The sequence below is a fragment of the Vulpes lagopus genome, chromosome 1, assembly GCF_018345385.1.
Source record: "Vulpes lagopus strain Blue_001 chromosome 1, ASM1834538v1, whole genome shotgun sequence".
Lineage (NCBI taxonomy): Eukaryota > Metazoa > Chordata > Mammalia > Carnivora > Canidae > Vulpes > Vulpes lagopus.
The window spans coordinates 7050971-7065248 of NC_054824.1; the positions used below are offsets into that span (position 1 = coordinate 7050971).

Consider the following 14278-nt stretch of genomic DNA (forward strand, 5'->3'; position numbering starts at 1 on the left):
TCAAATGGATCAAAAAAGGAAAAAAACTCTGTGTGTGTGTGTGTGTGTGTGTGTGTGTGTGTGTGTGTGTTGGGGGGGTTACAGAAAAACAAGAGCAAGAGGGAGGAAGTGAGAGGGAATAATAAAGTAAATGTGGTAAAATACTAATATTTGAGGAATCTGAGGGAAGGGCATACAGGATTTCTTTGTACTATTCTTGAAGCTTTCCTGTAAGTCTGGAATTATGTCAAAATAAAAAGAAAAATAATAAAGACCCTCAAAAACTCAAGTAGCCCAGTCCTGTCACCATTTGCTATTCTTAAAGTTGATGGGAGCGATGCCATATTTCTGTGTCATCAATCCTCGGAGAAGGGAGATTCATTGGCATTTCAAACCCCAAACTCCAGTTCAATTTTCTCTGTTGGTGTCCCCAGAACTCTCTTAAAATCTTTCCAGCTGAAGACTTCTTCCAAGATAGGCCTCTGTGCTGCAGGCCATCCTCCCCACTGCGCTCTTCCTAGCGTGTTCTCCTTTTATACCTTTGCCCAGACTGACTGCTCTTCTTACTGGTTTTTGCATGCATCTCCTAAAATAAAGGCCCCAAAGTTAGGCTGGCTTGCTAATCTGAGGGTGAAAATTAGTAACTCTAAGAGGAGAAAAATCATCACTTGGGGTTTCGAGCTACAGTGGACAGCGATGATGGTCCAGTCTAATCCACGTCACCTGGCATGTGAACACTGCTACATGCAGAGATTAAGTGGCTCCCCGAAGCCACGTGCTTAGTTAGTAGCAATACCAGGAGCACAAGCCCTGCCCAGGGCTCCCACATGAGCCACGAGCACAGCAAAGCACTAAAAGGGAGCTGAGGAACAGTGAGATTATTTGAACCCTTTAGGAAGTAGGTCTTTTACATGACTTCCTCACTTGCTGGGGAGGACTTGTTTACCCTGCTTCTCCTAGGGTCTCTTTCTGAATCTATTACGCTGTTTTGCGCATCCTGAAGTCCTCATTCCACAATGCTTAGTAAGGGCCCAATGTGTGCTGTGTGGTTTGAGCTAGGTGGAGGTCCAAGACTGTGGCTCCAGAGGAGCCCATTTCAACTTCAGAAATGAAATCCCCGAGGAGCAGCAAAGGAGAAAAAGCAGGGACCATTCCCTTGACAAGCTTCCCATGGGGCACCTTTGCAGAGACCCATTGATCACGGGCCTTCACTGCTGGGGAACTTCACGGTGCAAGGGCTGGGTATACACCAGGCCAGGCCACGTCCAGCTCTGAGTGGCATTCCCAACAAGTGTGGTAAACCTTAGGAGAGGAGGACATACACATTTGGATCTGGAAAACCATGGGCACACCTCCCAAGGATGGCGGTCTATGAGACTTAGTCAAAGATTCAGGAGCCTGAAATCTGTTTTAATCTTCTACTTTCGTGTATTAACTGCCGCCCCAGAGATTTCCAACCAGCGTTTCCTTGGGCAGAGAGGTGATAATTAATATATATTCCCTGGGGAGTTTTAGAAGTAGGCTCTCTTCCTGAAATTAAAGCATAGTTTTTACTCACTAAATATTAGATTTACATGTCGTTCATACATACATTACTGGATGAGTAAAGAGATAACTTCATTTGTTTCTGAACATGTTCACAGAAATGGTAGTCAAAACATGCTAAAAATATCAGGGTAATGGGGAAACATATAAATAACTACAGATATTCTCAATTTAAAACAAAAACTGATTTTTTTACCCTTTTCTAATTCATGCAAAATCGGTACAATCCTCGTATTCCAAAAGACTTCATCTACTTCTATTTCTGTTTCCTTTTCTTGCAAGTTGGCTTTAGAGACTGCAAAAGAAATCCAGATCAGGAGAAAGCTGTGAAAAAAAGTTATACCTAGAGCACCATCACAAGTCTTTACTATTCATCACTATATTAATCAACTGTGGAATGAAATTACATTTAAGCCCAACTAATTCTAATTAGAACTACCTGTCTTCTAAGCAAATCACCCCAAATTGAACTCAGAAAAGATCATGTAAAGAGATCAGAACTTTAAACTCTGGTTAGGACACCGCATGATGTCTCAAACTTTGTAAATGCTGGAATTATCGTCAGTAAGGCAAATAGTTGTTGTTGTTGTTGCTGTTGCTGTTATTTTTAAGTAAACTCTACGCCCAACGTGGGGCATGAACCCACAACCCCAGAATCAAGGTGTGCATGTTCCACCACTGAGCCAGCCAGGCACCCTGCAAGGCAAATAGTTTGAGTTATTTTTTATTTAAACTTACCACTCTGTAACGTGGAATAAATAGAAAACTACAGATAGGTAAAGAATAAGGATTTTGAAGCATGTTTAATAAAAAATTTTCTAAAAGGAAGGCCTATGGCGAGACTTTCTTTCCAATAGAAAACGAAATGGCCGTATCATTGTGGGGCCAATGCCATTAACACCAAGTGAATCTGTGTGGGGTAGTAGGAAAAGCCTGTACTTTAGGCACTGACAGATTTCAGTGCATATCACAGCTTCATTACTGATGCCCTGGTTGGCTGGGATCTGGTTCTCATCCTTTCTAAGCCTCATCAGTGAAACAGAGATGAATATCTTTGCATTCAGGGCTATGAGAATTAAAAGACATGATATAGGTAAAGCTCAGAGCCCAATGCCTAATATCTAGTAATGCACAATAAATGTGAATTTTATTTTCCTGATTAAAAAAAAAAAAACAATAGGCCACCACTGTCTGAAGTTTATCCGGCTATGTGATCCCACTGAATCATCACGATTAGATGCTGCCTGTGAATGTAGGCTGTAGAAGAATAGCTGCCATTGCCTGGGGGACTTTAAGAGGCAGCACAACTCTTCAATTTTTATAACATTATGAAGAGGTCCCCAAATGGTTTCCATTTTCCAGATGAAGAAAGTGCGGCTCAGGGGTATTAAGCTACCTGCCCAAGGTCACACAGCTCCACAGCACTTGTAAGCACTTGACCTCTAGGCTAGTCCACCCCACAGCAAAAACAGTAAACTGAAAGATGACTTTGGAGGGCCATGTGAATCTTATTAGAAACTGCAAATCATGATCTATTTCACACAGGAAATATCTCACTATCTAAAGCACAGACAGTGTAGCTGGAGGGGGCACTGCTCCCTCCAGAAATGAGAGTGCGGACTCTCAAGAGCAATGCGAAGGACATAGTCCTCAGCTTCCCTTCTCCCTTTCTCTCCCTCCGTTCCCATAAGGTGCTCACATGGCACCCAGTCCATTCAGTCTGTACCTGCTCAGAGTGGACCCAGTACAATCAATCAAGTGCCCACAGTAGTGCCTACACCCCAAAAATGTCGCACAAAGAGTTAGAAAAGATAGGGGCGATCAGGGTTTCATAGAAAGAGAAGAAGGGAGAGCAGCGAAAAGGCATATGCCCTATATATTTTTAGATTATTTCAATGAGGGTGGGGGAGAGGACCAATGGACCAGGGAGGCCTATTAAGAGCACAGGTTCTAGGGTCACTGTCTGGTTTTGAATCCTAGCTCTACCAACCTACGAGCTAGTTGACTGTGGGCAAGGTGCATCGCTTTTCCTCTAGAAAATGGGGTAACAATGGTCATCTCCAAGTATTGGGATTATGGGTTATTAATTTCTCTTATGTGCTACTGTATTTTCCAAAACCTCTCATGTATTTGTGTTACTCTTTAGAAGAAGAAAATACATACAATCCACATGAAACTTCCTAAGCGTGCAATGACGATGTCACCCAGGAGAAGCAGGAAAGCTAAGCAATGTACCCATCCCTTCCAGCACAGAGGCCTTCCTCTAACACACTTCTTGCTGGAAACAGCCACCCCAGTTGCAGCGAGTCCAGGCTCGCCTTTTATCAGACCTTCTTGATACCAAAAGGGGACAATGTACACTGGGCGTGTGAAAAGAGCTTGGGCAGAAAAAGTAGATAGAAAGGGATTGTCAACAAGGGTGTAATTAAACGGTGTAGGTGTGCTCTCTATAGTTTTACTAGCAAAGCGTCACGTAATCATCTAACCCATAAGGAAGAATTCACCATAAAATGCATAGGTGTGGGGCACCTGGGTGGCTCAGTCAGTTGAGCGTCTGTCTGCCTTCGCCTCAGGTCCTGATTTTGAGGTCCTGGGATCCAGCCCCACGTGGGCTCCCTGCTCAGTGGGGAGTCTGCTTCTTCTTCTCCCTCTGCCCCTCCCCCTGCTGTGCTCTCTCTATCTCAAATAAATAAATAAATAAATAAAATCTTTTTAAAAATGCATATGTGCATTGCCTTTAGGACAAAATCAGTCCATATTGTGCAGGTTCACAATCCCTTATCCAAAGCCTTTGGGCCAGATGTGTTTTGGGATTCAAAAAATTTTGAATTTTAGTAAGGTAATATGCTACACACACTGCAAGACCACCCCCAGTAAGGTCTTCTGGGGTGGCACCCTGCAGCTGGGTACAGGCATATTCACAGGAACAAAACAAAGACAATTCCTGGCCTCCCATCAGTCCAGGTCAGGCATTGTCACTAAATGAGTTTGAAAAAATACTTCAAAAATTCAGAGCTTTCCCAAGCTTCAACTTTCCGTCTCAATCTTTTGGGTTATTACTTTTATGAGTCTACCCTAACTTTGATAAATTATAGGTATGGATTCTAAAAGTAAACCTGAATACTCGAGCAGTATAAAACACATGGTTGTTCATATTCCCAGGTATCTGACAAAGCCCAAAGACGTGTGAATAAAGTCAACATATATCAAGGCAAGTGAAAAGCCAGATGATAAGTCAGACAAATAACTTAATCACCAAATATTTATGGCACCCTGAAATTTACCAAGTCCAATAAATTCAAATCAGCATTTTTACCTCCTATGCAATATGCCCTTTCATAGAATAGCTCTGTGAGAAACCATGATTATCAATCTGCTTCTTAGGATACACAGAATTAAGAACGTGCTCACCCTAGGCAGAGTTGAATTACAGGGGTGAGCCAGAAATTGCAGAAGGGTTTAACCTTGGGAAAGGAAAGGCCCTTGCAAGCCCTTCTGGATGTTCTAAAGACTTGTTCCTTCTCAGAGCAAAAGTCAGCCAGACACTGGGGCTTAAGGGATCACTTTCAACCCTTTCCCAAGAATCATAGTGCAAGCAGTTGTGTCCAACCGTGACCTTTCCACATCTCCGCCCACTCCCGGACCCCCTCCAACTCTGCTTTCTGCAAAAATACCATTTTATATAACCAAACCCCTCTCCACTCTAGCAACTGAAGCATGGGATCCTGTGATTACTCTTTAAGATCTACAAAAACTAAATAAAAGTTTGCCTCAGTCTTGGGCAACAACCTAATATTTTAGAAAGCACTTTCATCTAGGTTCACAGTTTGCTAAATATAAAAATTATGATTCAACAGGAAATTGGGTAAGTCAAGCAGAAATTTCAGCATGTTTTTGACGATTTTGCTGTCTCAGTGGTTATAGTTTTTAACCACAGCTTTGAGTTCTGGACACAAAACTTGACACAATGTTTATTGGCTGATGTTTTTAGCAAGTAAATGTAAAATCCTTAGCAACAAAGCTGATGCAGAAATCAAGCTAGGATTCTCCTGAGTGCTACAGAAATTCCGATTGGCCACAAAAGTCATTTTATTGATGAGAAATTAGTTTTGAAAGTAAGAAAATATTTGGGGGGCCTAATATTAGTTTGGTTTTATAAAATTGCATGTGTGTAAAAAAGTGAAAAATATAACAAACACCTGTGTACCCACAAACAGTTTGATCAAATATTAACTGTATTTTTATCCTCTCCTTTATTTCAAAGAAATAAACATTATAGATATAGTTGCCATCCCCTATCTATTCCCCTTCCTTCCTCTGCCTCCAAGGGTTACCACCATTCTAAATCAGGTGGTTATTTTTTTTATCATGTTTGATTTTACACGTCACCACATAGATCTGTATCCATCAACAACATATGTCATTGTTTTTGCAACTTAATGTTTTCATGTAATATGTTTGTACTCATTTCAGCCAATATTACATGTGTAACTGCTACACTTCATTGAATGAATACATTTTACATCATTTCTAGCCTGTGATTTATATTGTTACATTTTTTTCCTCAAACAGATTAAAGCCCCCAAAGGCTGTCTTCATACAGCTAATAGAGCTTCACTTAAGTGAGCCATGATTTTGAACTCAAGAAGGATGCCGCTGTCAAATTTTGCAATTTTCCAAATGCTTTTACAAAATGATTGCTTGTATGCTCACTGAGACAGTAATCTATGGAGGTTTGAGGCCCTAGAGCTGTAATGGTAAGAATTTGAAGACTGTGGTGAAAATAATAAAAATTTCTAAAAATAAATGTTGATGTGTGGCCAAGTTGGCCGAAGTCACTGGAGTTTTCAAACAGTGAACCAGCTGAGACATCTTCAGTGCAAATGTTTCTCCTGCGGGTGGAGATGCTGAAGGCGAAGGCGTACTGGGGACCTCTACTACGCACAGGGCACCTCACCTGCTCTGATTTCCAGTCTGCTCAGGTCCGAGCTGTTGAAACATGATGAGGTTCTTGAACGCCTCTTCCCCTGGTCCCTAGGAGAAAGAGGAATACACACAACACTCAGCCCACAAACCAAAGCATTTCTTCTTTCCGTGAAGTGTGGAGTCGGCTCTAGGCAGGTTGTGAAGAAACCACAGAGGACTGTTTCTAAGACGGGGTTTGGTGCTCTACAATCCTTTAGTCAACATCTGATTTCCAGCTAAGGTTTATCTATCAAAAGACAAGTCAGAGCTGCCTCATAGTATTAAATGCAATTACCAGAAACAACAACAACAAAAACTCCCAAGTTTACTTTGCAAATCAAAAAAAAAAAAAAAAAAATCCTGCTGAAGGATATATACCACAAGAGGTCACTGTTAGAATAAGAAAGAACTCTGGTATGCAGGGAAGCACAAAAGACTAGCCTTTAGGAGCTGGAAGGGACCTTTCTCTAGGTCTCCCTTTGCACAAGGAAACTGTTCCCAAATTGGTCAGATGTGCCCAAGGTCACAAAGCAGGGTCAGATCCAGAGCCCCGGGCTCATAATTTCCAATTCACAGCTCTTCCTACTTCAGCACAGACTGTTCTGTTTCCACTTAAAAAACTCATTAATACTCCTTGAAAATGCTTTATTTTTAAAATAATTTATTTTTTTAAAGATTTTATTTATTTATTCATGAGAGACACACACAGAGGCAGAGACACAGGCAGAGCGAGAAGCAGGCTCCATGCAGGGAGCCCGATATGGGACTCTTTCCCGGGACTCCAGAATCATGCCCTGAGCCCCAAGGCAGACACTTAATCTCTGAGCCACCCAGGAGTCCCTTTTTAAAATAATTTAAATGTGAAAGAAAATTGAAGGTAAATTCAGGCAGCCCCCAGATGACAAATATTTTGTATTCCAGATAAAAGAATAGTGGTTGGCCAATAGTAGGATTATATTGTCAGGTTGTTTTAGGTTTGTTTTTTGTTTTTGTTTTTGTTTTTTTTTTAAGGTTATATTTAATGTAAAGACCATCCAGGAAGGATAGAACTTTTCCTTAGCTACAGCTGACACTTAAAAATGCTCACTTCAAATATCTGTACACAATTCTAAGTGCAAATTTTACAACAAATTTTTTTGTCATCAAATAAAATATTTGCTATAAAAAATCACAAATAATGCATATGCGCGTGGTCAGGGTCACTCACAAATACCCAGACACATATTTGTGAATAAGATCCCCAGTAAATGTTCAGTGCTGTGTCTTGGCCCTTGGTTTTTACTGCTGCCCCAAGGATTAGCTTCTCCAAATATCATTTTTCCCATAAACATGTTCCTTTTTTGAACACTTGATTTAACACTTCTCTTTGTCATTTAGTAGAGAAAAGATCAAGCTAATCTTTCCCAAAATATCTAATTATTTCATACTCTGAAACAATTGCCTTATTTTTATGCAGGGTAAAAACACAAATCTGGTAGCAAGGTGTCCCTGGCCAATCAAAGAAAGAATATGGGGATGGGATCTTCTTTGTCAACACTCTTGGGAGTTGAGATTCAGATGGAACAGATCTAATCTACCCTTGAAGAAAGTAAAATACCAAAGTTTGACAAGGCGTGAAGCTAAGGAAGTTCTCATACATATCACTCCTAGAAATAACAAGAAAGTCTAAGAACCAGGGAGGCAAGCCTTCTTTTCAGTATTGTCCTAAACAATTATTGAAATCAAGCAGGACAGTTTTCAAATAATCGCCTTCCAAAGTCATTGGTCCACTTTCAGAGTCATGGCCAGTGATGAGGTTGCCTCCCTAAACCACATTTGTGTATCCCTACTTCTGGTTGGGGGGAAGAAAAAGAAGGGTCTTTCTTCTTATGATATACCAGAGCTCAACAGTGCTCCTACTGGTTCTCAAGAAGAGCACCCGATGAGGATTTATGAAGCTCCCAATGATCGTCATTGTACAGTGGCTGAGCTTACGGGCTCTGAACCAGGTCCCAGGTCCCGGGTCCAACATTTATCAGCTATATAGATTTGGGCAACTTACTTAAACTTTTGGTCTTATCTTAACACAAGGGCAAAGCCTCTCCTTAGTACAGTGACTGGCACATGTGAAGAACTTAATAGTCAATATTTGTATTTTCTTTTGCTCTGAATCAACAAGCAGCTGTCTGAATGGTCCAGTGCTTGATGTTACTGTGATAAAGAACATATATAGCATTGCCCTGAAGAAGTCTAAAATCTACTTTGAGGAACTAAGCAACTTTTTTAAAATGGAAAGTTCCAATGGAGTCTCTAATCAAGTACTAGATTGTGAAAGTCAGCGTGTTACAAGAACTAGAGGGATGCTGAGAAGGAAGTGATTAGTGAGAGGGAGAAGTGGGCCACAAAGTGGGTCTTAAAAAAATAAAAGTTGAACCAGCAAGGGATAGCACTGCTCTTCAGAGGGGAGGAACATGAGTGGAGGCAAAGAGGAGCATGAGCAGCCTGGTACTCAGGGCGGGGGATAATTGCAAGGGACCAGCAAGGCAGGAATAGGAGCTTTCTGCTGGGATGCATCGGAAGCAGCTTCCTGCAACCCTGGGGAGAGGTGATGGCCCAGTCTGATGGGCCATAAGGAGCTATCATAGGTTCTAACATGAGAAAGTAATGGGATCTGGAGCTGGGACAAGAGCATTTAGGAGGTAACAAGATCTAAGTCTTTGGGGGTGCCAGTGGGACTGGAGAGAACCTGTAGATGAAAAGTTGATAGGATTGGTGGTTGATTTCAGGCAGAAGAAAGAACAGAAGGTAGGCCTGGGGGAACAGGATAGTGGGGTTGCCATCAATAGAAATGGGCAGGTTAGAGAGAATAGTTTGAGGAGTAAAGCATGTGTGACATTTGTCATATTGAGTTTTGGATGAAAAATGAGGTGTCAGCAAAGGAGATGTGGAAGTCAGGGACAGAGCGCTGTTAGAGATCCAAGCGGTCCTACAGGGACTAGAGTCATCAGGCTTGTGGCTCGAAAGACGAGACTCTCAGGACAAAGCCTTTTCAGATACTCATGTAAAGGACAGAAAGGGGAAAAGGAGTCCAAAGGAAGAAGAAAAATAAAATAGGTTCTCATGCAGCCCAAGCATGCTGAGAAGGCAAGCATGAGACACAGGTCAAAGATGAACACTGAGGAAGAAGAACCGTCCTGTCTGACCAGGGCAAGCCTAACAGGGTTTCTGGGGAACGAGACAGTTGAAGTCCCACAATCAGAGTGAGGTGGAGAGAGACGCATCAAGAAAAGAAAATCCTGGGACACCTGGGTAGCTCAGGCGGTTAAGCGGCTGCCTTCTGCTCAGCTCATGATCCCAGTGGAGCCGGAGCCCTGGGTCCCTGCTCAGCGGGGAGCCTGCTTCTCCTTCTCCCTCTGCTCCACACCCTTTGTTCATGCTCTCTCTCTCTCTCTCAAATCAATAAATAAAAACTTTAGAAAGAGAAAAGAACAGAAAATCTGCCAAAGAAGAGAATAGACAGCCTTATGGTTAATGAAAATCTGTTCTCCTGTCTCTTCTACCCCAAGAACCTTCTTGGTTCAACTTACTAATCGAGGCCATATAAAACAAATCTTTATCCTTCTTTCTCCCAACAGTTCTTCACATATTTAAAAACGTGGTGTTCACCACTGAACATCCTCTCCTAATGGTTTAGATTCCATGGTTTTATTAGCTGGGTTATCAGATAATTATCATCACACTTACTAGCCGTGTGGCTTCGGGTCTGTTGTTCATCTAAGTTTTGGTTTCCTTATCGACAGAAGAGGGGTGGTAAATAGTAGCAACCCTCTATATAAAGCTGTCGGGAGGGTCAAATGATAAAATGCAGGATTGCTAGCAGAATTCCAGGTGCCTGGTGAGTACTTGCTAAGTGTTTCCTCTCTCTGCGGCTGCCGTCACTGATGTCACCGACAGACTTCTCCCTCCAGTCCCCCTAACTCCACCTCGTAGGACATGGTTTCAAGTCTCCTTGCCAGCCTTTTCAGTCACTCTGCGTGAGTGTCACTTTGTCTGGATCCCTTTTAAAGTCTGGAACCCAGCCCTGAGCTAAACGTACAGCCTGAGGAACAATGGAAAGGGATCCTAAATACTGCAGCCTAAAACTGCATTAGTGGATTTGGTGCTTACATCACAGTGTTGGTCAATTCTTGTTTTTTCTTACATATGCAGCTAAGGCAGATTGCCCCCATCCACGGTGGACTCGCCAAATTTCACAGTGTTGTTTTTGGCAACGTCTATCAGATGTGTCTAAATCTTGATTCAGTCATCCAGTAGAATTGTTCTTCTTACCAGCTTCCTTTTCCGTGTTGTCAAAGACCACAATTAATTTTTGTGCAACGATCTTTGATGTCCAGCAATAAAATAATTCCAGAAGGTATTCTTTCAAACTCTTTTGTGAACTTCTTTTTCGAGGCAGAAAAACACCACTTAATTAGGGTATCTTCATCTACAAATAACGACAACAAAAAACCCTAATTCTAAAAGACATAATCAGTAAATGCAATGTGTTGGCTCATATAACCTAGAAGTCAAACACTTGGGTGGGTTTTAGGTGTGGTGTGATCAGGGTGTTGTCTCCTTCTTTCTGCAGCTCTCTCAGGTCTGCTCTTTCTTCGGTTCCATTTGTGATCAGGTTGGAATCAGGTTGGAATACTGAAGACAGCAAGATGGCTATGACATTCCCAGGCTCCTGATCTATTGCCAACACGTTTCAAAGCAAAAGCAAGGTCTTCTTTTCCCAGCCACTGACAGGAGCCCTACATTTCTTTTACTGAATAACCAGAACCAAGCTCTCTAGCCAAGGCAATGCTATATACAGACTGAGTTACTAGTGTCCGTCCACCCATCAGTCACATTGGCAGCATCTACTTCTGGACCATATGTACACTGAAAAAATAAAGTGTATTTCTTTAAAAATGGTCTAAACCTCAGATTTTGCTATTATTTAGACAGTTTTTCTTATTATTATGATTAGGTCAGAGGTCAGCAAACTTTTTCTTAAAAAGTCAGACAATATCTATTTTACACTTTGCAGGCCAAATGGCAAAATAGATGTAGGTATTTTTGTAACCATTTAAATGTAATGACTAAAAAATGTATGAGCCATTCTTGGCACAAAGGATGTAAAACAAAATGAAACAAAACAGGTGGCTGGCCAGATTTGGCTCCTGGGCTATAGTTTGTTGACTCCCGCTTTAAAGCAGTAACTATAAAGACATTAAGAAGGATTTCGAATGAAGGTGAAAGAAAGCAATACATTTATTTCCAAGTGGAAAAAAAAATTACATGTGAGAAAATGGGAAAGGAAATCTTAAAGGTATATTTAAAATTTTAAAGCATATTTAAATTTTAAATGTGCTGATTATCATAAGCATATGATAAAAAGAAAATTTAGCAAATTTTGAGCTAAACTTTCCCATGCCCCAAGAAAAAAAAAGACACTTCAGTTTTAGAATTAGATTCAAGCTGTATAGATTCATGTCAGGAAGTAAATATTGTAGGCTTTGCAGCCATACAGTCTCTACAGCTACTCAACTCCACTGCTGTAGTACGTAACAACCACAAGCAAGAGGTGAATGAACGAGTGTGGCTGTGTTCCAATAAAACTTTATTTATAAAAACAGGTCATAGGCTGCGTTTGGCCCAATGGGTCTTAGTTTGCTTACCCCTGCCTCGTAGTCTCTTAGATTCTCTGACTGCAATTGAGAAGGCCGACACCAAGGAGTGGCAGGGGTGAGGTCCCCCATCTTCATTGCCCTAAGCACCAGATATATAGTTTCCAGACATAATAGCATTAATAACATTAGCTATTCGGTCTTAATAACGAATGTTAAAAATAGAACTCTGTACTTAAACGGTTACATAAAAGCACAATGAAATGAAAGAACATGATTTTAAAGAAATGGTCATAAGATCAAAATTTTAAGTCCTCCGAGGTATCTATGGCATTGGGTTGTGGCTCATGATTTTTAAAAAAATGCATATTTAAAAATTATACATATAATCTCGGCATCTTTTTCAGCTATCACTAAGTGGTTGCTATTCAAGCTCTTGTATAAACTTGATGAGACATGGCTTTGTAGCTATCCACGTTAGCTCCACGTAGTTAAGCTCAAAGTCCCTTTAGCTTGTGTACAAGCCCACAGGTCCATGCTTTCCGTAACCTTTAGAGCTCCACAGCGTCCAGGCACATCAGGTGAAAGGCCCTGTCACTTCCCACTGCTGCAGCTACGAGGACTTCCTTCCTCATCCGGGAGAGTAGCTGTGACTTCCCTCTGGCCTAGCATGGGGGCAGGGGGCTGGCTCTAGCAGCTCCCTTCTCTGCTTTCCTCCTACCATCCTAACGGGGTGCTAACATATGGCCATCTTCCACCAGAGCCGCTACCACCACGGCTTCCCCATGGTCTCCTCCTTTCCAGGCTCTCCCCTCTCCCTGTCCCTCACTCTGCTGCCTGTCTTCAGCTGAAAACTTCTCGGTGATTCCCTGCAGTCCACAGCCTCAGGACCCACGCTCCTGCTGCACCAGGCCATCTGCCTTTTTTCCAACCGGCTGCCACCAGGTCAAATACCCCTCCGCCTCTGCTACTCCTTTAGCAAAGAACACAATGTTCCACCCCGACTGAAAACCAGCCTCAAGAGGCATCCCAAGCCCACGGGTACCCCAAGAAACTTTCCCTGATCTTGAGGTCAGAATGAGGTACTCTCATATCTGAACTCCCAGGGCGTGTGCTTTTAGCACTTTCAGCTCTGCTTTCATTCCCCAGCGTCAGAACTAATCACTGAATAGTGCTTCCCAAACTTAAGTGTGCATTCAAATCACAGGCTATCTTATAAAAATATGTAAAATGCAGATTCAAATCCAGTATGGGCCTGAGCTTCTGCATTTGCAGCAAGTTCCCAGGCGATGTTGGCACAACTCTTCCAGAGACCAAACCTGAGTGGCAAGACTGCTGTGGTGTAAGCACCTCATGGGCAGGATCCATTTGTCTGTCTCCCACCTCCCGACCCCTCAGCATAGGGCTTTGCTTACCAAGAAATGCTTATTAAATGGAAATGGTTGAATAAGGTAGGACTCTGCAAAACCATTCTGGCCGGTGCTTGTCTTTTCCGAATGGAAACGGTTACGCAGCCACATTACCCTTAATTTCTTAAAATAATGATGACTTCATTATTTTTGAAAAAATGACATATTTATTAATCTTTAAGGCCAGGCAATATAAGAAGGTACAAAGATCTTAAAAAATCATCCAGGACCCCACCACCCAGATATAAATATTGATATATGGTAAACATAATTCCAGACATATTTTGCACATATTCAGATGAAAAGAGAAAGGAAAGAACAGAAGAGTGATTTGGAGGGAGGGCAGGTAAAGGATACATATAAATAGGATCATACCATACATGTCATTGTAATTTTAAAGTATTAGGTATAAATTTTACTTGAATTTAACAGAGAAACAGAAATTGAGATGAAACTGAAGGAATTGTAGAACTTCAGATGAATGGGTCTTCCCAAGAGATATTAGTTTCTAAAAGATCTCTCTGAAGTTAAGAAAAAAAATAATGAAAAACATTAGGATGCTGAAATATTCTTTTTTAAATTCATATTTCAATTTCAGTCTGTAGCTACTGACAAATCTATTCCCTCTTATGAAGTGAAATAATTGGCACTCACACTTCCTCCCAAGTACCAGTTTTGGTTATTTATGTTACTATTACATCATTAAGTCTTCTGTTCCATAACCATCATTTTCAGGGTTTTAATTCA

The 14278-nt window shown here is 41.5% G+C and overlaps 1 protein-coding gene across 1 annotated transcript in view; it reads right to left on the reverse strand.

Annotated features, from left to right (window-relative positions):
* ARMC2 (armadillo repeat containing 2) overlaps nt 1-14278 on the reverse strand; it is a 105121-nt gene that overhangs the window by 58381 nt on the left and 32462 nt on the right. Inside the window, exons 6-7 of the mRNA XM_041760685.1 lie at nt 6482-6558; nt 1721-1819 (exon numbers count right to left, since the gene is read on the reverse strand). Coding sequence (XP_041616619.1) covers nt 1721-1819; nt 6482-6558 — 176 coding nt within the window. The remainder of the gene's footprint in view (nt 1-1720; nt 1820-6481; nt 6559-14278) is intronic.